Source organism: Delphinus delphis, chromosome 12 (assembly GCF_949987515.2).
Source record: "Delphinus delphis chromosome 12, mDelDel1.2, whole genome shotgun sequence".
Classification (NCBI taxonomy): Eukaryota; Metazoa; Chordata; class Mammalia; order Artiodactyla; family Delphinidae; genus Delphinus; species Delphinus delphis.
The window spans coordinates 64951831-64979184 of record NC_082694.2 but is presented as its reverse complement, the minus strand read 5'-3'; the positions used below and the strand labels follow the sequence as shown (position 1 = coordinate 64979184).

Genomic DNA, 27354 nt, shown 5'->3' with positions numbered 1-27354 from the left:
GGGATAGTCAGTAAACGGATATTAAATTATTGAAGAAGGATCTTCCCTAACCCTTCCTGCCTCTTTTTCACTATCTTATTCTCTGTGCTCTACCCAATAGTAGTTGGATTTTTCAATTATGGCAAAGTGTAGATTCTCTACTTTTCTACTCGTTTTCCACTCTCTTGACCTGTATAAGATCAGTGAAGGTATTAATCAGTGACCTAGGCTTTTTTTCTCTTGCTTTGTGAATTATTAACAAATGCTCATGCTAGACATCCTATAGAATAAAACATCTTTGAGCACACTCACATCTCAGTGGTTCATTCTGGTAGTGAGGAAAGAAAAATGTCAAAATCCACAATTTTCTTGGAACTAGTAAGTGTTTTACAGCTATATAGGTATAGCATAGACGTTATACTTATTCACATATCTTTCTGTTCTTTTGCAGATATTTTATGTTGCAGTAGAGAGGGAGAGAGTTAGTTTGTTGTTCTTAAGTGGATTTTGTCAGTTCCTTTCAGTGAGGTTTCACTAGAACACCCATCCATGGCTGAACAAGTGGGATTTATTACTTATTGTAACCAAGAGAACACACACCATGGGGAACCATGGTGTATCTCAGGAAAAGGCTAAAAAGAACTTATAGAATTTGGGCTTGTATTAGGTGATTTTAAGGAGGATTGAAGGAAGCAGGGTTTTGCTCTGGATTGGATGTTTTCAGGAATTGGGGATAATTCTGTGATTAAGTATCTTAAATCTAACCCACAAAGAGAGAAGACTAGAGTGAGGATGAAGCTGCAATTGGTTAAGAAGTAGTCATTAGCCCGAAGAGGGGGATGTTTGGTGTTTCATGGCTTGGCCAATGTTTACATTTTGTCTGTGTTTAGACATGATTGTAGAGTGGTCTCATTTTTGTCTTCATCCATCATGATCACAGAGTGACCTTGTCTGATGTTGTTGTTCTGTGGAATTGTTTATACTCAGTAGAACACCAAGGCTTAGTTGTAATGTCAGGTCATTTCCTTGTCACACCAAGGCTTAGTTGACGGTACCAGCTCCTCGATGTCAGGGGCTGCTTTTCTTTATCTCAGGTTTGAGAGTCTAATTTTATCCTTCTTAAATTGCAGTGCCTCTTATCCAAATTGACATTTGAATTCTGGCTCCACAGGATCTTGGACAAGTTACTTATTATTAGACTGAGATAATGTTTGTAAAATACTTAGTGTCTGCACATAGTAGGTCCTCAGAAAATGGGAACTATTGTTATTTATTTATTTTACAAACTTGTAAAAAATTTTATTTATTTAATTTACTTATTTTTGGCTGTGCTGTGTCTTCGTTGCTGTGCACGGGCTTTCTCTAGTTGTGGCGAGTGGGGGCTACTCTTCGTTGGGGGCTACTCTTCGTTGCGGTGCATGGGCTTCTCATTGCGGTGGCTTCTTGTTGTGGAGCACGGGCTCTAGACGCATGGGCTTCCGTAGTTGTGGCACGAGAGCTGAGTGGTTGTGGTTCACAGGCTGTAGAGCACAGGCTCAGTAGTTGTGGTGCACGGGCTTAGTTGCTCCGCAGCATGTGGGATCTTCCTGGACCAGGGCTCGAACCCATGTCCCCTGCATTGGCAGGCGGATGCTTTTTTTTTTTAAGATGTTGGGGGTAGGAGTTTATTAATTAATTAATTAATTTTTGCTGTGTTGGGTCTTCGTTTCTGTGCCAGGGCTTTTTCTAGTTGTGGCAAGCGGGGACCACTCTTATTCGCAGTGCGTGGGCCTCTCACTATCGTGGGCTCTCTTGTTGCAGAGCACAGGCTCCAGACGTGCAGGCTCAGTAGTTGTGGCTCACGGGCCCAGTTGCTCTGTGGCACGTGGGATCCTCCCAGACCAGGGCTCGAACCCGTGTGCCCTGCATTAGCAGGCAGATTCTCAACCACTGCATCACCAGGGAAGCCCTGGCAGGCGGATTCTTAACCACTGTGCCACCAGGGAAGTCCCAAACTATTGTTATTAATTTTACAGTTCTTTTAAGGTTAACAGCCTCTAGAGGTTATGTTAGAACATTGTTAAACCTTGATACCTAGTTTGTACTACTCTTTTTATGAAACAGCAACAGTGAGATTTGAGGAAGAATGAGATTTGAGGAAGAAGGCGTATTATCTGAAGAGTGATATAAAAATATTTTTGCTAATTGTGACCCTTTGTTCAGAAAAAACAGATGGAAGTCTCCCCTTAGCATCGCTTAGTATCCTAGCTTTTTATTACAAAAGAGATGAAATGATTTTTTATTCTCATGTATGTACTCGTGTATGAATGCAAGCTCTTTTTTTTTTTTTTTTTTTTTTTGCGGTACACGGGCCTCTCACTGTTGTGGCCTCTCCCGTTGCGGAGCACAGACTCCGGACGCGCAGGCTCAGTGGCCATGGCTCACTGGCCCAGCTGCTCCCGCGGCATGTGGGATCCTCCTGGACCAGGGCACAAACCCGTGTCCCCTGCATCGGCAGGCGGACTCTCAACCACTGTGCCACCAGGGAAGCCCTGAATGCAAGCTCTTGATAGAGAATTGGAAAATACCAAAAATGCACAGAAGAAAATTAAAATTACCTACCATCCATAGTAAATTAAACAAGACTTAAAGAAGACAAATTGATTGAAATTCTTAAGGTTTAAAGAAAATGTCCAAAACTGTAATGATTCCTTTACATGGGATTCAAAACCTTTCCAATTAAATGGGAAAAAATAAATCTTAACTTCAGAAATAAACCTTGATGGTTGAACATGAAAGCAAATATGGCCTTTTTTTGCTGAATTAAAACAGAGTAGAAAGATCCTTTCTGTGATAGTGAACTATGAGAGAATTAATCGGGGCTGTTAGTCTGATGCTTCATGGTCTCTGTGGTTTATTGTGGATTAGCACACATTAAAATGTACTGTAAGATTTTTAAAGATACCCGTTATTCCGCTAATGTGACACTTGCAAGTTGCTAGCAAAAAATTGTGTAGGAAAATGGATGTACTTACTCCCTGGAATTGTTTGTAGAATGATGCTTAAGAAGGACTAAATAGATAAGTTAAAAGCAGTGGGCTTTATGAGCTAAAATACAACAGTGCATACAGTTCCGGAGTAGAAGGATTTATATTTATTAACAAATTTACTAAGTATGATAAAGGTAATTTTTTACATATCTCTTTATTAAAGTATTATCCCATGCCCTATTACATTTGATCTTTGCTACAACTCATGAGGTAAAAGAAATGTCATCTTGTTTTTAGGTAAGGAGACTAAAACTCAGAGAAATTGCCAGACTTTGTCAAAGTCATACAGCTATTAAATGATGGAGAAAGACTTAAATCTCTGTCTTCTAACTCACATACTTGCAAACTGACATCCTACCTCGCTACCCAAACTACTCACGTTTTGACCCTTCTTGTGGCAGTCTGGGTACCACTAACATGTGAGTGAAAAGATTCAGTTGATGATTCACAAATTAGTCTGCTATTCTTTTTTTTTTTAAACAGAATGTAGATTTACTTTTTAAAAAATTAATTTGGCTGTGTTGGGTCTTAGCTGCAGCACACGGGGTCTTCATTGTGAGATCTTTTGTTTCACGCATGGGCTCTTTGTTGTGGCGTGCAGGCTTCTCTGGTTGTGGTGCGTGGGCTCAGTAGTTGCGCGTGTGGGCTTAGTTGCCATGCGGCATGTGGGATTTTAGTTCCCTGACCAGCGATTGAACCTGTGTCCCCTGCACTGGAAGGCGGATTCTTAACCACTGGACCACCAGGGAAGTCCCTCCACTATTATTATCTTCATTTAAAGATGGATAACATCAGTATTTTTGTTGCTTGTACAGTAACACAACTCTAAAATAATGCACAAATATAGAAAGTGAAAATCTTCTGTAATCTTATCCTTAGGGAGATGATTACTGATAAGTTTCCTGATTTTGTCTAGTTACATAAACGTAAATATTCATTAGAGGCAAAGAACCATGTTACATAGAAACTGATCTGTAACCTTTTTCACTTAATGTATGGGGACTCACTTTCCGTTTCAATATATTTAATCTTCCTCCTCTTTTTTTCAGTTTTTAAATACACTTTTATTAAAGCATACATAAAGTGCACAGTTAGTGTGTTGCTTAATGAATTATTAAACTGAGCACAGCAGTTTGAAACCCCACCAGGTCAAGAAATAGAATATTACTCCAGAAGCCTGCCTTTCTCATCCTCCCTTCTGCTCACTACCTTTCCCCACCCTTCACAAAGGTATCTTCAATTCCTAACTTCTTACACTATAAATCACCTTTGCCTGATCTTGAGCTTTATCAGTGAAATCATACAGTGTGTGTTCTTTTTATGTATGGCTCCTTTTGCTCAACATTATGCTTGTCAGATTAATCCTTGAGGTTACTTGTGGCAGTAATTGTTCATTTTCATTGCTGTATACCAGGGAGCAGCAAACTGCCTATAATGGGTCATTTAGTAAATTTTTTTTTATTGTAGTAAAAGATAGATAACAAAATTTGCCATTTTAGTCAATTAAAGTCTGCAAATCATTGGCATTAAATACATTCACAGTACTGTGTAACCATCACCACTATCCATTTCTAGAGCTTTTCATCATCCCAAACAGCAACTCTGCATCCATTAAACAATAACTCCCCATTTCCTCTTCTCCATACTCCCTTCCTCCCAGTCCCTGATTAACCTCTGTTCTGCTTTCTGTCTCTATGAATTTGCATATTCTGGGTACCTCATATAAGTGGAATCATACAATGTCTGTCCTTTTGTGTCTGACATTTCACTTAGCATTTCAATGTTTATCAGCCTTGTAGCATATAACAGATTTCATCCCTTTTTGAGGCTGAATAATATTCCATTGTATGTATATACCACATTTTGTTTATCCCTTCATCTGTTGATGGATATTTGGGTTGTTTCCATCTGTTGTTAATAGTGCTACTATAAACATTGGTGTACAAGTCTCTGAGTTCCTTTTCAATACTTTTGAGTATCCACCTAGGAATAGAATTGCTGGATCATAAGGTAATTATTATGTTTAATTTTTTGAGTGACTGCCAAACTGCTTTCCACAGCAGCTTTGCATTTTTTAAGCATATTTTTAAAAATTAATTAATTATTTTCTTTAATCTTTGGCTGCGTTGGGTCTTCATTACCGCAAGTGTGCTTTCTCTACTTGCGGTGAGCGGGGGCTACTCTTTGTTGCGGTATGCGGGCTTCTCATTGAGGTGGCTTCTTTTGTTCCGGAGCACGGGCTCTAGGCACATGGGCTTCAGTAGTTGTGGCTCACAGGCTCTAGAGCGCAGGCTTAGTGTTTGTGGCTCAAGGGCTTAGTTGCTCTGCGGCATGTGGGATCTTCCCGGACCGGGGCTCAAACCCGTGTCACCTGCATTGACAGGTGGATTCTTAACCACTGCACCACCAGGGAAGTCCCCAGCTTTGCATTTTTACATTCCCAGCACCAGTGCACAAGGTTTTCTAATTTCTTCATGTTTGTTAGTTTCAAGATTTGCTTGTTTTATTTTTATTTATATTTATTTATTTTTACTTTATTTTTTCGTCTTTTGGCCACACCACGCGGCATGTGGGATCCTAGTTCCCCAACCAGGGATCGAACCCGAGGCCCCTGCATTGGAAGTGTGGAGTCTTAACCACTGGACCGCCAGGGAAGTCTCTGTCTTTTTAAATAATGGCCATATGTGAAGTGGTATTGCATCATGGTTTTGATTTGCATTTCACTAATGACTTATGATATCAAGCATCTTTTCATGTGCTTATTGGCCATTTGCATATCTTCTTTGGAAAAATGTCTATTCAAGTCCTTTGCCCATTTTTGCATTCTCTTGGTTTTTTGTTGAACCATTTAATAAATATTTCTCTCTTTTTTTGGAATTTTGAATTTTATTTTATTTGTTTATGCAGCAGGTTCTTACTAGTTATCTATTTTATACATATTAGTGTATATATTTAATAATTATTTCAAGTGCTCTTTCAAAACTATTCAACACTCTCATATAGGGGGTGTGATCCAGTAAAGCTTTATATACAAAAACAGGCAGCTGACTCTATTTGGCTCTTGGGCTGTTGTTGGTCCTAGATTATATAGTTCACTTGTAGTTCACATTATTGGCTATTAATTTTAACTACCACTACAACCATTGTAAGTTTCTGCCATCCCAATCTTCTCTTGATTTGATGTAGTCTGTTGGTTGAGTTTGAATGTTGTTGGGGCCCATATAGGAAAGAGGGAAATGTGTAAGGGAAACTAAGAACTGTTCAAGTATCATGAAGGCCTTTTGTGTGCTGGACGCCATTGTAAGGTTTGATTTTTCTGCCATAATTTAGTCAAAAGGGGGAATTCCCTGACGGTCCAGTGTCAGGACTTGGCGCTCTCACTGCCAGGGCCTGGGTTCAATCCCTGGTCGGGGAACTAAGATCCCACAAGCTGCATGGCATGGCCAAAAGTTAAAAAAAAATTTAGTCAGAAGGATGATCACGTAGGAGCTTATGGGCTTGTAGTTTCCCCTAATTTCGGGGACTGAAGTGATTTGAGTGTGGGTGTCAGCCCTTGTACAGGCTGGCCTAGTTCATAACTCTTCAGTGATGCAGGGTCCCAACCAAAATCTTGGAATCATTGCCGCTTATTCTCCTTGGCATGCCCTGGAATTCATTTTTTGTCAGCTTAGTCCCATGAGTCTGCTGAAAGCTCTGCTTAGTTTCTTGGTCACATTTGCATTCAGAATTGACAATTGTTTCAAGCAAAAAAGTGCCCCAAGTCATAGGTTCACCTCTGTTGGCTCTTCTCTTTTCCATATTTTGGTAATTTTTTAAAACAGCCATCCTAATGGGTGTGAAATGTCCCCTCCTTCCAAATTTTAGTAATTTTCATACTGTTTTGAAAATTCTCTGATCCCTTCAAACAGATGTTTTAAAAATATTTTTCTGGTTTTTCTCTTCTAATCTTACTCTTGTAATCAAAATTTTAGTTCTGGTATTATAATTCAAGTCACAACAAATGTTCTTATACATAAATGTTGGAGTATTGCACTCTTAAAACATCAGATTTATTGAGGTATAATTTACATAAAGTTTACCCTATTTAGGGATCTATAGTTCAGTGAGTTATGACAAAGAGCTGTGTAAACCATCACCACACTCAATATATTGAATGTTTTATCACCCCAAAATCTCCCTTGTGCCTCTTTGTAGTCCGTCCCTTTGCCTCCCCCTTAGCCTCTGGCAATCACTAATCTGATTCGTCCCTCTAGTTTTGTCTTCACTGAGTGTCGTGTAAATGGCATTATATAGTGTGTAGCCTCTTGTGTCTGGCTTTTTTCACTTAGCATGTTTTTGAGATTCATCTATGTTCCTACATGTATCAGTATTTTGTTCTTTTTATTGCTGAGTAGTAGTCTATGTATGGTTGTATCACAATTTGTTAATATGTTCACTAAATGATGGACATCTGGGTTGTTTCCAGTTTTTAGCTCTTATGAATAAAGCTGGTAAACATTCATGTACAGGTCTTTGATGTTTTTATTTCTTAGGGTAAATACATAGAAGAAGGGCTGGTCATGTGGTAAGTGTATGTTAATGTCATGAGGAACTACCGAAGTCTTCCAAAATGGCTGTATCATTTTGTAGTCACACCTGCAAATGTGACTTGTAACTTTTTTCCATTCAAAATTAAAATCTTGGAGTTTTAATTTGTAGTTCCCTAACAGCTAATGATGTTGAACATCTTTTCTTGTGTTTATTTGCCATGTATGTCTCTTCTTTGGTAAAGTGTATGTTTTGATCTTTTGCACACTATTTTTAAATGACTTTTTAAAATATCATTGTAAGAGTTCTCTATATATTCTGCTTACAAGACGTTTATTAGACATATCGTTTTGCAAATATTCTCTCCCAGTCAATCTGTGGCCTGTCTTTACATTGTCGGATCCATCTTTTGAAGAGCAGGATCTTTTAATTTTTATGAAGTCTGGCTTATCAGTTTTTTCCTCTTTTTAAAAAATTTATTTATTTATTTATTTTTGGCTGTGTTGGGTCTTTGTTGCTGCGTGCAGGCTTTCTCTTTGATGTGGTGCATGGGCTTCTCATTGCGGTGCCTTCTCTTGTTGTGGAGCACGGGTTCTAGGCGGGTGGACGTCAGTAGTTGTGGCTCATGGGCTCAGTAGTTGTGGCTCACAGGCTCTGGAGTGCAGGCTCCGTAGTTGTGGTGCACAGGCTTAGTTGCTCCGTGGCATGTGGGATCTTCCCAGACCAGGGCTCGAACCCCTGTCCCCTGCATTAGCAGGTGGATTCTTAATCACTGTGCCACCAGGGAAGTCCCACTTTTTTCCTCTTAAGGTTTGTGATTTTTATGTTCGAAGGAGTGTCTGCCTAAGCCAAGATCACAAAGAATTTTGTCTATGTTTTCTTCTGTAAATTTTATATTTTTAGGTTTTACATTTAGGTCTGTGATCCATTTCAAGTTAATTTTTGTATGTCACGTGGTTTTTTTGTGTATGGGTGTCCGTTATTCCAGTGTCATTTTTTGAAAAAGCTGTTCTTTCTCCATTGAATTACCTTGTCATCTTTGTCAAAGTCAAATCAATGATATATGTGGGGTCTATTTCTGGACTTCTGTTCCATTGATTTTTTTTTTTTTTTTTTTTTGTTGTATGCGGGCCTCTCACTGCTGTGGCCCCTCCCACTGTGGAGCACAGGCCCCGGACGCGCAGGACCAGCAGCCACGGCCCACAGGCCCAGCCGCTCCGCGGCATGTGGGATCTTCCCAGACCGGGGCATGAACCCGTGTCCCCTGCTTCGGCAGGAGGACTCCCAACCACTGCACCACCAGGGAAGCCCTGGTATTTTTTTTTAATTTTCTTTCTTTTTTGTTTTTGGCTACGTCGGGTCTTAGTTGTGGCATGCAGGATCTTCGTTGAGGCATGTGGGATCTTTCATTGTGGCGCTCAGACTTCTTTCTAGTTGTGGCGTGTGGGTTTTTTTCTCTCTCTAGTTGTGGCACGTGGACTCCAGGGCGCGTGGACTCTGTAGTTTGTGGCACGCGGGCTCTCTTGTTGAGGTGCGTGAGCTCAGTAGTTGTGGTGTGCAGGCTTAGTTGCCCTGCAGCATGTGGGATCTTAGTTCCCTAACCAGGGATCAAACCCACATCTCCTGCATTGGACGGCAGATTCTTTACCACTGGACCACCAGGAAAGTCCCTCTGTTTCATCGATTTATATGTCTATCCTTTCTCTGGTGGTCTTGTGCTTTTAGGTAAGAAATATCTGTGCATTTTCTACTGTCACACTGACTTAACGAGATTCAAATAATGCAGTAAATCAACTTCCTGTTACCAACCGAATGTTAGGTAGTAGAGTAATTATTGAGCATGTGATTTTATTTGTAATCAGTCATTTCACTTGCCTCCCTGTAATGTGGTAAAACGCCTTAAAAGATTTTGTTCAGATGTTGCCAGTGAGAACTGTCATACACTGCTGTTAGGAGTATAAATTGGCACAAGCACTCTCAAAAAGCATTTTGTTGATTTCTGGAGAATATGTGATGAACTATGACTCATCAATTCTACTTCTTAAGCATATACTCAAACTGGCACGTGTACATAGGGGGACAGGTACAAGAATGTTTATTGCAACTATTTGAAATATTGAAAAACTGGAAACAACCTATATATCTTTTAATAGGAGATAGTTGAATAAATTGTAGGATGGTATAGGATACTATACAGAGTCGAAATGAATGAACTAATCTCTGTATAGCAACATAGATCTAAAAAGCAATGTAAATTTTTAAAATAAAATGATATCAATAAAGTAGGAACAATAGAAAAATATATACAAGTAAGGTAGACACTCAATTCACGATAGTGGTTTCTGGGAAGGAAAGGAGCATGAGAATGGGAAGAGGCACAAAAAAGGAACTTCTGTTGTATCTGTTAAGTTGCAGTTCATTTTTAAAATTTTTAAGTAAATACGATATTGTTATCAATATTCCCACCACACAGAATGCAAATGCTATTTTACTGTTTTCTGTAATTTACCCCTTTTTTAAAATTAAAAAACCAAAAACACATGTAAACAGATATTTTCTTCATAAAAAACTAGAAGGTAAGCATCCAAATAGTTTGAATTGACTTACAACAGATTCTTAATAATTTCTTCATGTGTCATTATCAAGTACTTATTGAGCACTTACTCTGGATCAGACACTGCGTAAAATACTAATGGCATTTTATATGGGTAATAAGTAAGAAATTACCCTGTCCAAGGGGCTAAATCTAGTTAGTGATTTATTTTGGGGGTGGAGGAAGGTAGGTAGGAGGTACACACTCATAAGGGGACGGTATTTCTTAGTTGTTGTGTGGTGTTTATAATAAGACTTCATCTATTCTGTGTTATCAAGAGAGTCATGATATTTTATTGATTTTGAAATTTCAAATTAAAGAATGGCATGGGGATTTTTGTTTGATTAAATAGGGACATGAGTAGGGAAAAATGAAAAACAGTTCTTATGCATGATTTCCACCTTTGCTTTACTGTATCTCTATATTAGCCACTTATGAGGCTTTGCAGAGTCTAAGGACTAAGAAACTAATTTTTAAAAACAATGAAATTTGCATATAATTGTTAACACTTTAAAGAAGTATCCTACACATATTTTGATTATGCTGAATTTTTAGGTCCTTTTGAAGATTAATTTTGGATCAAGGATAAATGTTGTCATGTTTCAAAGAAAATAGAAATGTGTTACTTAATGGCCACACTTGTAATCTCATATACCAGTTCTCATGGTGCAATCATTTATGAAATAAAAGCTAACTCTGAAAGGAGCACCCGTGAACATATTACATCATATTTGACTACAGTTAGATTAAACAATGCTTTTTTCCTCATTATTATTGAAATCGTATTTATTTTTCCTAATAGTATATATTTTAAAAACCATTTATTTAAAATAAAATCTTGAATATTTATTTCTCTAATACAACATTTCAGTAGTTATAAGCATCAATACCATGAGATGATAAACAAATAAAGAATCACAGCTCTAAAATTTTGAGAAACGTTGACGTCTATATCTCCCTCTTGCAGAGCCACATATACATTAAGATGCTAAAGTCCTAAGAAGTCACAGAGTAACAGTTTTCAGACTTGTTTGATCACAACTCTTTTTTTCATGTATCTCCTAATAAGAGCATGCTTTGGAAAATGTTTAGTGTATTCTTAGGGTATACTTGTGATTTATACAAATAATTATTTCTATTTTAAAGTAGGACAAAAGGAGCAAGCTGTGGAATGGTATAAGAAAGGTATTGAAGAACTAGAAAAAGGAATAGCTGTCGTAGTTACAGGACAAGGTAAGGTTATATTTACGTTTGTTTAGTAGCATCCGAAATTGTGTTCACATGATTGTCCTGATTTCAGATCCGTTTATCTTAATAAAGGTATTTAACAGATTTTTTAATGTTCTTGTTAAAGTTAATGCTTTATTACCTATGCTAAAAATGAAGTTGTAACCAGATATGTTCAAACTTGATTATTGTATTACTTGTGTCCTCCTTGGAACTGCTATTCATATGTTAACCCTATTTTTAAACCTGTTTTTGAAACCTCATCCTTTCCTCATTGTCGAGGCAGGCAAGGAGTGGTTATTTCACAGACTCCCTTTTACACTGTGGGTAATGCTTGACTGCATGTTAAAATATGAGCTGTAATGTCTGACTTTGATTCACACATGGCTTTTTAAAACCAAAAAATTATTTCTCATCTTTACTTTCCTGTCACATCAAATTAAAAATTAGTCTAAGGACTTCCCTGGTGGCACAGTGGTTAAGAATCCACCTGCCAATGCAGGGGACACAGGTTCAATCCCTGGTCCAGGAAGATCCCACATGCCATGGAGCAACTAAGCCTGTGTGCCACAACTAGTGAGCCTGCGCTCTAGAGCCCACATGCCACAACTACTGAGCCTGCGTGCCACAACTACTGAAGCCCATGCTCCGCAACAAGAGAAGCCATTGCAATGAGAAGCCAGCACACTACAACTAGAGAAAGCCTGCGTGCAGCACCGAAGACCTAACGCAGCCAAAAAAAAAAATCAGAGTCTTAACATTACCTTTAAATATGTAGACAACATTTCTTGCACACATACTATGTGCCCAAGCATCATTGTATGTGCTTCATACGTATTATCTCTTTTAATTTCACCACAACCCTACACTCTAAAGCTGCTACCGTTATCCTTATTTTTCGGATGAAAAACCTTAAGTGCAAAGAAATTAAGTAACTTGCGTGAGGTCTCATAGGCAGGAAGTGGTAGAGTCAGGATTTGAACCCAGGCAGTCTGACTTCAGAACCTGAATTCTTAAATACTATGCTGTGAATAGTGGTATGTGGATACCACTATTATATGAGTAAAGTACTTCAGCTTATCATAGCTAAAATAAATTCAGAAGCAAAAATTACAATGTGTGGGCTGAGAATCTTAGCCTTATGGATCAGTCCACCCAGTGGATATTTTATCTGGTTGGCTGATTCTATAACTTATATCAGCTAATCTCCAGTAACTATAATGTGTCCAATATTTACCTTTTTCTGTAATCTCTCCTTTTTATTTTGACTGTTTCTCTAGCTACTGGTCTCCTGTATAAAAGAGAGCAGAATAGAACAAGTAAATATGGAAGATTGGGTCTTGGAGACTTTTCATGAGTTTATGAGCATGACTTTATGAATTATGTACAAAATATATTCGCTGTTCTTTGCCAAATGCATAGAAGAAGAGTTAGAAGAAAATGAGTTGGTTATAAGAAAAATAGTATTTCATTGAATCAAAAATGCCTTCAACTGTACCAAGAGAAAAAACAATGTCAATTAAACGATGACACATCCTCTTCTTATCACATAGAATTTGAATTTTAACCTTATTGAATATGCTATCTTAATCTTATTTAGACATAGCTATAACAGAAGTATTAGTATCTATGACCAAATTTTTGTATGCAGAGGAAGTGACAGACTATGTTATGACTGCAGCCTGGCTGATAGCATTAGTAGGTTGGCACAGGTTTTAAAACACTTCCCAATTTCAAAGAGTTTTAAATGTAGGGGGAAAAATATATCTCAAAACCCGTAAAATTCATGAAATACCACAATAGGTCTGAAACCATCATAAGGAACTATAACTGATTTTTTTAAGATATTATTTGAAACCGATATTTTGTTAATTTCATAGTCTTTTTATAAAGACTATGACTCCCCATGAGATTAGTTGGTATGATAAAATTTATCTTGAAGCAGCATTAGTAGGTAAATGTAGATATTTTAATTCTTTTTTTCTGCTTTTTCTTTCAGGTGAACAGTGTGAAAGAGCTAGACGCCTTCAAGCTAAAATGATGACTAATTTGGTTATGGCCAAGGACCGTTTACAACTATTAGGTATCAATTAATGAATTGTATAACTGGAATGAGATGTATTTAAAATCTTAAAATTTAAGATTTAAAATCTTAAAAGTTTAATGAAACTTTAAATGCAGATGGAAATCAGTGAACTTGAAAATGTGTTCTAGGCTTTCTTTTAACTTCTGAAAATTTCTAACGTATACAAAACAGAAGAGTTTATTGAACTAATTATCCATCACTCAGCTTTGGTAATTATCAACTCATTGTCGGTCTTGATTTAAGACTGGCAAACTATAGCCTATGGACTAAACCCAGTTCACTGCCTGTTTTTGTAAGTTGGCACAAAGCTACTGTCATTCCTTTGTATATTATCTGGTTGCTTTCATGCTACAGTGAGAGAATTAAGTAGTTGATACAGAGATCATACAGCCTGCAAAGCCTTTTAATATATAGCTTTTAAAAATATTTTAATATTTACTACTGGCTCTTTACAGAAAAAGTTTGCCAACCACAGTTTATATCCCTGCTTACTTTCCCCAACTTCATATTACTATTTTGAAACAATTTCTCGATATCTTTTTGTTTCATTTATAAGTATTTCATATCTCTAAAAGATAAAGATGCTTTAAAAATAAAATTGCCAAAGTAAGGAGATTGTCGCTTCTAACGTTTCCCTTCTAACATTTCCCTTCTTTCCGTCTCTCCCTTATTTCCTGTGTATCACTTATTTTTTACTTTGATTTGTAACTAGAACAAACCTTCAAAAAGAAAACTCATTTCATTATAAAACGAAGGTAATGATTCTTCCCTCTGGGGAAGCTGTGAGTATTAAATGGGATGATGGACATGATTGCCAAAATACCATTATCACACCTAAAAAATAACCAATAATTCTTTTAATACTAACATAAACATAAAAGTAATGGCCAAAAAAATGGTCAGTGTCCAAATTTATATATAATATATAAATAATGTGCAGTCAGTATCTCAAAATTTAATAACTCCTACTATTTTTTTAATAATTTAATTGTTTGAATCAGGATTTCAAGAAGATCCATACTATACATCTTTTAATATACAAGTCTGTTTTTTCTTTTTCTTGCAATTTATTTGCTGATGAACCAGATGTTTTCCACGTAGTGTTTCCTGCAGTCTGACTTTCGCTCCATGCATCTCTGTGTTATCTTTTAGTATGTTCTTCTGTCCTCCCTATAAATTGATAGTTGGATATAGAGCCTTAATTGGATTGAAAGTAGATTTTTATTTTTTAATGATAAGACTACTTGATAGGTGATTTTGTGTTTATCCATCAGTATTTCTTGTGATGTTAGCAGCAGTTGATGACTTACGCCTAGTGACATTATAATTGTCATTCTTTCTGCATTCATCAGCTGTAAAAGGTCTATAAAGAGAAACTTCTCATCTTCTGTTTGATGGTATAGGTTTTAAAAATATATTCTTAAGGTAAATCTACTCCTCAAACAAGGTGGAACTAAAACCCACCCTTCTTGGGTGGTTCTGCCATAGCTTGATGTGATAGAAATAGTAGCAACTTGGTAAACAGGCAGACTTTATTTGTTGCTCTGTGCTTTTGATAAGTTATTTGGCATTTCTGAGTCTTCTTTATTTCATTTATAATATGAGGCTAATAGATAATTATTATCTCACTGTATTTGTGACTATGAATTGTTGAAGGAACCTAACCCATAGTAAGTACTCGAAAATGCTGGTTTTTGTTCATCTCCTTACCTGTGTGTAATCACCACCCCTGCTTTTGTGTACATATATACACATATGGTTCTTATTAATTCCCTTATTCATTCATTCCTATATGGTCCATGGTGTTTATAAACTTTGCCCCACATTTTTGAAAGAGAAACCCTTACTGTTTTCAGATAGCTAACAAGGCAGTGTTCTCCTGGCTTCTGTGGCTGACAGTTTGCTTTCTTACTTCCTAAGTGATGGTTATTACTGTGTCAAATAAAATTACATGTTACATCAAGGGTTGTTGTAGTAAAATAATTATCTAATTGTTCTAGTTGGTCCTTTCTATGTGTTTTAGCTATAACACCTTTTCAGTATATGTACAAAGTATCAATGTATGTGATGCAGATTAAGTTTGATTATGGAACATTTTGTAACATGTTTCAAATTGAATAATAGTTGGTTTTTATCTTTTATCAGTATTTGAAATTGTGATATGGTAAAACATTAGAAGCAACTCATCAATTCATAGTCTTGTCTTTAAATGCAACTTAGTAATTTCTTATTTGCGTTGTTAGAGGAGAGGACAAAAAGATATATAACATAACATGAAGGTAGGCTTTAATAGAATTAATATTTGGTTGTTGTTGTTGTCTGTTATCCTCAAAAGTGCTATATGTCCATTCAGGAAAGATGTTACTTTAAAAAAGAGACGGTGGAATAAAAGACATCATCAACATTTTCCTGTCTTTTGAGAACGCAGAATATCTGGGAGTTATATACCAAAGACAGTAAAAAAGAAGTGTGCACAAGTGCATAGTAGAGCATATTTGTGTATTATGTGCTGGTTAAAAAAATGGAGCTTTTCAGAGGTGGGATGCCTGATAGGTATCTAAGTAGTATGGAGAATGATAACTGGGAGTTCCCCATACAGACTGGTTTGAGAGGATGTAGCATCTCTGATAAAGATGGGAAGAGTTCATATGTATTACATATCTTCAATTTAGTGATAGTGAACCTTAGAGCAAAGCTTAAGTGTAAAACCTGCTGTAGATAAAAAGATAATTTTGGCGTTGGTGTCTGGTATACTTGGCAATTACCCTTTTTAAAAAAATTTAGCTTCATTCAAGGTCCATTTATTAAGTCCTTACTCTGTACTAGGAACGGTGCCAAGGGATATAAACTGAATTTCTTTCTTTTCTTTTTTTTAATTTATTTTTGGCTGTGTTGGGTCTTTGTTGCTGTGCGCAGGCATTCTCTAGTTGCAGCAAGCAGGGGCTACTCTTTGTTGCGGCACGCGGGCTTCTCATTGCAGTGGCTTCTCTTGTTGCGGAGCATGGGCTCTAGGCGCATGGGCTTCAGTAGTTGTGGCATGTGGGCTCAGTAGTTGTGTCTCGCAGGCTCTAGAGCACAGGCCAGTAGTTGTGGCGCACAGACTTAGTTGCTCCGCGGCATGTGAGATCTTCCCGGACCAGGGTTTGAACCTGTGTCCCCTGCATTGGCAGGCGGATTCTTAACCTCTGTGCCACCAGGGAAGCCCTGAATTTATTTCTTAACTCGGGAAATATTTATTGGGTGGTTATCATGTTCTAGGCACTTAGGATATAGACAAGGATCCTTGTGTCATAGAGTTTATATTCCAGCAGGGAGAATACTGACAGTAGGCAATAAACATAAAGAATAAATAAGTTATTCCATGTGTTAGAAGGTGATAAATTTGTGGAGAAAAGAAAACATAAAACACAGTACAGGGGATTAGGAGTAGATGGGAGATGGTCTGGGTTTTTAGTTTTAAATAGGATAGTCAGGGTATATGCCTCTTGGAGAAGTTGACATGACCTGTAAGTTAGCCTTACAGGTATCTGGGAGAAGAGTGGTCTGGGGAGAAGTAAGAGCTGATGCAAAGCCTTAAGAAAACACATCTGGTATGTTTGAGAGGAGCAAAGAGGCCAGTGTGCCACAGCAAGGAGAGTATAGTAGAGATGAGGTCAGAGAACTAATGGTGGTGGGGTAGGCAGAGGGGGCGGCCATTACAACATGCAGGACCTTACAGGCCACTGAAGATTTGAGCTTTTGCCACCTGTGAAGTGGGGAGCAGTTACAAGGATTTTTTAGGAAAGGAGTAACATCATCTGACTTCAGTTTAAAAAGGATCCCTCTGGTTGTGATGTTGCAAGGGTATGTTATGTACCAAGGAGAGCAAGTAGGACAACTATTGTGGTAAGCTAGGAGAAAAATGATGGAGGCTTGGACCAGGATGATACCAGGAGTAACAAGTGGTTGGATTATGATTGTAGTTGAAACTTGAGCAAACAGATTTACTGATAGATTGGATAAAATGTTCCTGTGTTTAGGCTCTTGTTGATATAGTAGAGAAGGCAGACATAAACAGATAAATCATCATTACTGCAGGATGGAGATACACAGATATTTTGTAGAGATGGGAAAATAGGTGTCTGAGAAATTTTCCTGGAAGAAACCTAAAGTGGGGATTTAAAAAGATAAATAAGTTATTAATGGTTGGGTGGAAAGATATTCCATGAGGAACTAACAGCATGAACATAGACTCAGGGACAAGGAAAAGCATGGTGCTGGTAAAGACATGAATTTGGGATTGCTCAGGCATAAGAAGTGTAGGCAGATCATGGAGGGCCTTGTTGGTCATATAAAGGAGATTGAGTGCTAATCTGTGGGCAATGGGAAACTGCTAAAGGGTTGTAGGCACACAAGTTATGTGGTAAAATTTCCCTTATAGGTAGATCACTGAGATGATTGTGTGGGGATTGCACATGAGGGGATCAAGAAGCAAGGTGACTTGTTTTATTTTAAATCATTGGTTAATCTACACGACCTTTAGTCATTCTAAAAAGAAGCATTAGGGCTTCCCTGGTGGCGCAATGGTTGAGAGTCCGCCTGCCGATGCAGGGGACACGGGCTTGTGCCCTGGTCTGGGAGGATCCCACATGCCGCAGAGCAGCTGGGCCCGTGAGCCATGGCCGCTGAGCCTGCACATCCGGAGCCTGTGCTCTGCAACGGGAGAGGCCACAACAGTGAGAGGCCCATGCAAAAAAAGAAAAAAAGAAAAAAAAAAAAAGCATTAAACTAAGCTTACTTTCTTCAAAAAAAGAATTGGAGCAGGTTCACATTAGCTGTGTGCTGCTATTGTGTGTGTGTTTTCATGCATATAAATCCAAACCCTGCACAAAAGTTCGATGACTTATTATTCTTAGTTATTATCAAAACTAAGGATTTAATTTCTGTTTATTTTTTACTATATAATGAATGTTTATGTGAACTTTTTGTTACATTTCATTGAAGAGTTTTAATTGATAAATCAGACATTTACAAATCAGTTCTTTCTAATTTATGTCTTTTACCAACACAAATGGTTTCTTTCTCAATATGGTGATTTGAAGAGTATTATCTTTGAGAAAAATCAGATGACCTACCTGTTAACTAACAACAGAAAAAGGGCTCCAAGGTATATTGTATCAGCCAGTTCTAGGATACAAAAGCTGTGCAGTACTTTGTGCTTTGTGTAAAAAGGGTAGCTGCTATTTAACCTGTCCCAAAGGCATGTGTGGTTGTACCATAAACCAAGCATGGCGCCTGCTTGTCTGACATTAGAAATGAAAGTTTAAAAGAGTTAGTATATATGTGCTACATTTTTGCATATATTCATCGACTTCTTAGTACCAGAGGAAAGAATCAGTAATGATAACTTGGAGTATTTCAACAAAATAAATACGGTCAAAATTGAGCCCTATTATGAATGACGCTCAGAGCAAGTACTTCATGTGTTATTTTATTTAACCCTTGAGACCCTCGGAAAACTGACGCTAAAGCAAGTTCGTACTAGTGAGTAAGTGGTAGAGTGTCAGGGTGTTCGTCAGCTAACAATATGGATTGACTTGACTGGGGAAAGAGTGTAGCAGTGATGTAGAGTGGCAAGGAAGCTCAAACCGATACACTCTTGGGCTTCAGGTGCTAGAGGTAGAGACCTAGATCTTGAGAGGATTTGTTGTTGTTATCTGAAGTGGGAGTAAGGTTGAAATAATCCTTTAAAATCTTTGATTAATTTAAAAATAGGCAATATATGCACATGCCACAAAATTTCAAAAGTTTAAGTTTGAAAAGCATCCATCCCATGCTATGCCCCAGCCACTCATTTCCCATCCCCAGAGGCAGCTGGTATTACCAGTTTCTCTGGGTCTTTTTTAGAGATAATTTTCATATATTACAAGTATACATGTGTGTATTTAAATAAATGGTAGGGTACTGTACGCACAGTTCTGCAGCATGCTTATTCCATTCTGCTTTATTACATTTATTTTCTGCCTGACATACATTAATGTAGCTGAATATGGCATTTCCTAGACACTCCTTACAGTTTCCTTCTGTGTCATTTCTCCTTTCCTAAATGTCCTTTTTTTTTTTTTAATCTTTACAGATCCTAGCCAACCCACAGCCCACTTCCTCTGTAAAGCCTTTTTAATGTTCTCTTTGTATCTCTATCCTGCTCTCCCTACACAATGATTTGGACATATTAGATATTCAGGAAGTATTTGCTGGCGATGGTAGTGATATAGAATTGCCTCAGGTTACCAAACCTGAATAATGCATATTTTGAACATAGTCATTCACTTGTTCATTTCTGTTGCTATTTTAATGTCTGAGTTTTTACTAATTATGTTGTTAAAGGTAATTCTATGTAAATGCCAAACCCTTCATTATGTAATAACTTTGTAACACCTTGAATCGTTTTTCATTTTCACATATACATTTTATTTTTTATCATGTATTTTTTTCTTTTTGTTTATTTTTTTCTTTTTTACCCCCCTCTGTTGCATAGAGAAGCTGCAGCCAGTTTTGCAGTTTTCCAAGTCACAAACGGACGTCTATAATGACAGTACTAACTTGACATGCCGCAATGGACATCTCCAGTCAGGTGGGTTTAGGTTAACTAACATGTAAAATAACAAAGCTTGCATGCAAAGTAGAGTCTTACTTAACCTGATAATGTTGATTTGATTTTATAGTGGTAGATTTGATTGGTTTTTGTTTGCACAGGGCTGTGTGGAAAATACAGTAGCCCTATCATTCATGGTGTGTAAGCATGTAATAAATAGGGCATAGCCATTCTCAACATGTTATATTTGCATATTTTACAACCTCCAATTTTTGAAATTATAAAATATGAAGGTTCATTTTCCTAAATTATTAAAATATTCTTTTGTTTCTATCTTACTTTGAGCTTTTGTGTTTTTTTCTATGGGTACCTGTACCAAATTTTTATGAAGTAGTGTTTATTGAGACAGAAATTTTAATTTTTCTTTGTTATATACCAATTTTCAATGCATATATATTTTCATTTATATAATACATGAATGTTTTATCATAGCACCTGTTAGAAAAAGTTTGAAGCTGAATTCACATAGTGAGGAGAAGCATTAGAATACTATTTTTCTTTTTCTTTTGTCCATGCCGCGTGGCATGCAGGGACCTTAGTTCCCCAACCAGGAGTCAAACCCTACCCCACTGCAGTGGAAGCATGGAGTCTTAACCACTGGACTGCCAGGGAAGTCCCCTAGAATACTATTATTTACTATGGGTTAAATTTGTTTTCCATAAACTTTGGTCATCACATCAACTCCTACAGAAAATTAAATGCTTTTTTGTTTTGTTTTGTTCTTTGACACCTTCTCTAGTTTTATCAGTAACTTTTTCAGAATTCGTTCTGTGTCCAGTACTTAAATTTTATTAAAGTAAATATTACTTTGTTCAAGTTGTAGTAGAAAACCCTTAGTATAGACTATAAAACAACTGCTTTCTTTACTCATATGTGATAAAAAAAAGTTTCAAGATTTATTTTTTTGTTTGTTTGCTTTTATCATTTTTATTGGAGTGTAGTTGATTTACAATGTTGTGTTAGTTTCAGGTGTACAGCAAAGTGAATCAGTTATACATATACATATATCCACTCTTTTTTTAGATTCTTTTCCTGTATAGGCCATTACAGAGTATCGAGTAGAGTTCCCTGTGCTATACCGTAGATTCTTATTAGTTATCTATTTCATATATGGTAGTGTATATATGTCAATGCCAATCTCCCAATTTATCCCCCCCCCGTTACCCCCGGTAACCATAAGTTTGTTTTCTACTTCTGTAAATCTATTTCTGTTTTGTAGATAAGTTCAGTTGTACCCATTTTTTAGATTCCACATATAAAAACGATATTATATGATATTTGCCCTTCTCTGTCTAACTTACTTTACTCAGTATGACAATCTCTAGGTCCGTCCATGTTGCTGCACTTGGCATTATTTTGTTCTTTCTTATGGCTGAGTAATATTCCATTGTATATATGTACCACATCTTTAAAAAATATATTTTATTATTTATTTATCTATTTGGCTGCGCCAGGTCTTAGTTGCTATACAACATTTTCTTTATCCATTCCTGTGTTGATGGACATTTAGGTTGCTTCCATGTCCTGGCTATTGTAAATAGTGCTGCAATGAACAAGATTTCAATAAAGAAGAAATAGTGTGAGTGGATTTCTTGGGATGGAAGAGACAGTTGGTCATCAACTCTTTCCCTTGTGGCTTCACCTCTCCCTTAAGGAGTTCTCAGTCTGGTTTGGTCTTCCACTACAGAGCCCCACCTTAGTAACTATATTCATTTTCCCATTCCCTGCTGTATCTGATTTAAAATAACCTTTTCAAGTATAGAGAAGTATTTTGTCTGTTTCTTTTAGCATGGCTGTGAAGGGCTGACATCTTCATAATGAACTGTTTGAAAAAACAAAGAAATGTAAGAATGCACCATGTGTAAATAGTGAAGTTTCCAAAATACAAATTTGAGATCCTAATAATCCTACCTGAGTAAATAGCAAAATTTTCTAGCCCTGAGAAGCTGGTATGCCTTTCCCTTGTTATCTTGATTTTTTTCTACTTAATTCCACATGTGAGATCCCATTGTATTTTTCTGCCATGTTGGGGGACAAAAGCAGCTTTCTCTTCTGGGACCCATTAAAAAAATCAAACTGTCTTATTTTAAATACCTAGTTATCAATTCTGTTCTTTCTTCTTGTTGGGGGGACATACTGACTTCACAGCTAATTTATGCAGCACTGGTGTTTGATTCCCGTTGAGCCTTAGTGAATCAGCTGGCTCATTCATGCCTAGTTCATTAGTGTCACCCACTTATGGAACATTCTATGATGTTTCACTTGGATGAGTTACTTCTTCTCTCTTAGGAAGCAGATATGCCAAAGTCTGCTTACTACTTTATGTGTTATCTACAATGTCCAATTTTCAAGTCAAAATTATTAGACGTGCAAAGAAATAGGAAAGTGTGACCCTTACTCAAGAAAGAAATCAGCCTGTAAAAACTGATTCTTGACTGGGCCCACATGTTGAATTTAGCAGATAAAGACTTCAAAGCAACCATTATAAATATGTTCAAAGAATTAAAAGAAAATATGGCATCTGTTAACAAACCTGCAATCTTAGCAGAGAATATAAACTAAACAATAAAAATAATGGAAGTTTTAAAGTTGAAAAGTACAGTTGGTGAAAAAAATTGCTAGATAGCCTCAACAGCAGATTGGAGATGTCAAATGAAAGATTCAGTGACCTTGAACTTAGATTAATAGAAATTGCTAAATCAGATGACTCCAATATCAGAAAGCAGATTAGTCATTGCTTAGGGCTAGGGGCAGTAAGAGGAATGGAATGCAAATGGATACAAGGAAACTTTTGGCTATGATGGAAACATTTTGTATCTTGATTTTAGTGGCTATTTTGCCAATATATTATACATTTTAAGTGCATGCAAAATATTATACATAGATTATACCCTAAAATGTTGATTTAAAAATACTGAAAAGGTTTATAAAGAGAAATAATATTCCCCTTCCCACCTGTTACATCTCCCTTTCTTACCTGCACCCCTAGTTTGGCTCCTCATACAATATTTAACTCTTTGCTATTTTTTCTCATGCTCATTATACTTTCAAATATTATGCTTTTATTGCTATTCCTGATTTATGAGTTTTTGATATGTATTGACTTCTTTTTCAGGTAGAAGAAGGTTTAATTCTCTTATGCCACCAATATCCTTCATTCCGTGTGTGTTTGTATATATGTACATATATATCACTGTTTTTAGTTATATTGAAAAATTATATTTCATATTATTAGAAACTTAGTAAATATTGTTCACCCAAAGACAAATAATATATTTTAATTGTTTTCCCTTTTGGGTTTTTCCTCCCCCCAGGTTGTCTGACTTTTTTCTTGCTCTCTAGCTTCATATTACAGATTTTTACTTCTTTCTGTGTTTAATTTGCTTTTTAACTAAAAGGCCTCCTTTAGTATTTCTTTTAATGAGGGTTGTAGATAGTAAACTCTCTCAGCCTTTCTAGTGTCTGAAAATACTCTTATTCTTACGTGACTGGTCACCTGAATATAGAATAAATGAAAGTTAGCATTGATTTTTCCTTCAGCATTTTGAGCATACTCCGTTGTCTACTGACCTTTGTTATTTTTATGAAAAGTCTGCTGTCATTCTCACAATTCCTTATGAAAATTTCCATCCATTTGTAATCTTAGGACTATATATTTTCTGTTTGAAGAAATTCTTCTCCAGTCTCCTTTTTTCCCCTCTGAAATGCATGATACTTATCATCACCCTAGACAGACCTTGCTTTTATTCACACCTTAGCTTTTCCTTATTGTCATTCCCTTTTCTGGATTGCTTTCCTGCTTCTTCCTATAGGGTCATTATATTAGTTCCTTGAACATACGGTACAGAACTTCGCATTTGTTTACTAGAAAAGAACCCTTGGATCTCAATTCCCTGACCAGGATCTAACCTGCTCCCCCTGCATTGGGAGCATGGAGTCTTAACCACTGGACCGCCAGGGAAGTCCCTAATTTACTGTACTCTTAAGTTCCCTTCTTTTGTTTCCTTAAGCCATATTAAGGGATTTGATGACAAGAGCAACAATAAGGCTTTTGTCTTTAAGCTAGTCTTTTCTCTAGACTACTCTAATTTGCTGACTGATTTAACATCTGTCTTCACAGTGAACATTGTTATTCATAAACTCTGATGTTTGTTATATAGTATATGAAAATATTATTTAGAAGCAGTGAGATTTGAACATTCAGAAGTCTGTAATTTATGTAGAAGAGCACAGTAGCTAGGTCAGGTAACCTTTTAGATTTAATTGAAGGTGTCCTATATGTGTTTATTTGCATAGAGGGTAAAAATACTTGGCGATTTAACCATATCTTTATACCCTTTATATTAAATTTATTTTTTTAAACTTGGTGGCACAGACTAGACTTTCATTCTATTTTGTAGTCTTAAAAGTTTGGAACGAAGTGCTATTTTTTTTTTTTCTCCATACAACCTATCCCTAATGCCTTTACTACATTTTGTTTGTTTAATTTTTGGCAGCTTTTTTTTTTTTTTTTTTTTTTTTGCGGTACGCGGGCTTCTCACTGTTGTGGCCTCTCCCGTTGCGGAGCACAGGCTCCAGACGCACAGGCTCAGCGGCCATGGCTCACGGGCCTAGCCACTCTGCGGCATGTGGGATCTTCCCAGACCGGGGCACAAACCCGTGTCCCCTGCATTGGCAGGCGGACTCTCAACCACTGTGCCACCAGGGAAGCCCTGGCAGCTTTTAAACAAAGAAAAAAAAAAGAAAAAAACATTTTGGCAGCTTTTTGCTTGGTACCTTTTTTATATCCTCCTTCTGTCCCCACAAATAAAGTTATTTCTTTTTATAGCAAATACATATTCCTTATAAGAAAATTATAATATACATCAGGAAAAGGAAAAAGCTAAATAACCCATAATCTTGCCCACACCCAGTAATAACCCTTATGCACACCCTAGTATATATTCTGATTGAAATCTTATTTTGAAATATTGTTGAAGTAAAAAAAAAATTATTAGTTTTACAAATTTGTACTGGTCTTTATATTTTTATAATGTTTAGCCACAATTTTCTAACCATGATGATCTTATTTTTTTCCTTGCTAGAAAGTGGAGCTGTTCCGAAAAGGAAAGATCCCTTAACACACACTAGTAATTCACTGCCTCGTTCAAAAACAGTTATGAAAACTGGATCCACAGGTCTTTCAGGCCACCACAGAGCACCTAGCTGCAGTGGTTTATCCATGGTTTCTGGAGTGAGACAGGGACCTGGTCCTGCAACTGCCACTCATAAGGTATTTGGAGACAGTAACTTTAATTGCTATGCTGTTGCAAATAGAAAATTTTGAACATCATATGCTTGCTTAAGTTTATTACAAGTACTTTATAATACCTTAGAGAATCGATAAGTTTCTACAACACTGAATGAAATTTTTCTTTTTTTTAATTTAGATTTTTAAGACTCTTAAGTAGTAGCGGCAACTTGCTACTAAAAAGCAAACCTCTTTTTTTCTCTATTATTTATTTATTTTTGCGGTACGCGGGCCTCTCACTGTTGTGGCCTCTCCCATTGCGGAGCACAGGCTCCGGACGTGCAGGCTCAGCAGCCATGGCTCACGGGCCTAGCCGCTCCGCGGCATGTGGGATCTTCCCGGACCGGGGCACGAACCCGTGTCCCCTACATCGGCAGGCAGACTCTCAACCACTGCGCCACCAGGGAAGCCCTCTCTATTATTTTTTAAGCAAATTTTTTTTAACTCCTTTTGGTTCTAAATAGGTTTTTTAATAGTAAGTTTGCTTATCCAATCTGTTTTATATAATACTGTATAATTCTTTTTTAAAAAAATTAATTTATTTATTAGGCCGCATGGTGCAGCTTGTGGTATCTTAGTTCCCTGACCAGGGATTGAATCCGAGTCCTTGGCAGTGAAAGCGCCGAGTCCTAACCACTGGACCACCAGGGAATTCCGTATAGTTCATTTAAAATTTGTTATTCTTTTAATTATTTAAATCTACATAAATGTTTTATAACATTAAACATACATAGAGTTTTGTTACAATTCTAACAAGGATCAAAATTGTATGACTGCATTGTGATACAGCCTTTTTATTTTATAGTAACTGAATCTCTCTGGATAAAATCTTCTATAAACCCACTTCATGCCAAATGTAGTTCTATAGTGAATGCCATTTTATCTTGGAGTAAATATACAATTTTTGGATTTTTATATCCATTTTTTGCTACTTTTAAGCCTTTAATTCTGTGAACATTAAGGTTGACTCACATGTGAAAAGTGCAAACGTTATGTTGTGTTTTCACATTAAAATTTTGTGTCCTTCAAGAGTACACCAAAAACAAATAGAACAAATAAACCTTCTACCCCTACAACTGCTGCTCGTAAAAAGAAAGACTTGAAGAACTTTAGGAATGTGGACAGCAACCTTGCTAACCTTATAATGAACGAAATTGTGGACAAGTAAGTTTTGTCATCTAAAGTGTTTTATGGGGTTTTAAAATTTTTTTATTTATGAAATATATCATGAGTGAAATGGATAATATATACCTTGTCTAATTTACATATGTAATTTTTATGATGGTTTTCAATTAGTGTAAATGTAGAAAACCATTGCTTTACTGATATAACTATAGTTTCACAGTTAACATAAAAATGGCTATGTTACATAGAGCTTAGACTTAATATTATAATAACTGAAGTATATTTCTGTTACGGAGCTAACTGAAATTCTGTTTCTTAGTGGAACAGCTGTTAAATTTGATGATATAGCTGGTCAAGAGTTGGCAAAACAAGCATTGCAAGAAATTGTTATTCTTCCTTCTCTGAGGCCTGAGGTAAGGATTTTATGTTATTTTCCTATAGCATCATCCATTACTGAATCCATAGTACAGTAAAGAAGTGTTTGAGCTATACTAGAATGATTAGTTCATATAACAGTAGGTTAGATGTCTTTTAAAGGAAAAAAACATTAGCAGTTGATGTTGACTAGTTACTTATACTGGAAAGGAGAATAAATATAATGGTTCCTAATTCCCAGTCCATTTTTAATTAAATTTATAGGAAAAGTAGGTAACAGGAAATAATTTTTATATCAAGGTAAGAGAGATTAAAAGTTAAGAAAGAATCCGCCTGCCAATGCAGGCGACATGGGTTCGAGCCCTGATCTGGGAAGATTCCCACGTGCCGCGGAGCCACTAAGCCTGTGTGCCACAGCTACTGAGCCTGCACTCTAGTGCCCGCGAGCCACAACTAGGGAGCCCGTGTGCCACAACTACTGAAGCCTGC

The 27354-nt window shown here is 36.8% G+C and overlaps 1 protein-coding gene across 2 annotated transcripts in view; it reads left to right on the top strand.

Annotated features, from left to right (window-relative positions):
• Positions 1-27354, top strand: part of SPAST (spastin) — a 64155-nt gene that overhangs the window by 5625 nt on the left and 31176 nt on the right. The window contains exons 2-7 of one of the 2 annotated variants that reach the window (XM_060026866.1): positions 11278-11361; positions 13355-13438; positions 19959-20054; positions 25160-25347; positions 26396-26529; positions 26810-26903. In XM_060026866.1, the coding sequence (XP_059882849.1) occupies positions 11278-11361; positions 13355-13438; positions 19959-20054; positions 25160-25347; positions 26396-26529; positions 26810-26903 (680 nt within the window). Of the gene's footprint in view, positions 1-11274; positions 11362-13354; positions 13439-19958; positions 20055-25159; positions 25348-26395; positions 26530-26809; positions 26904-27354 lie in introns of both variants that reach the window. The other variant, XM_060026865.1, reaches the window with a different exon arrangement.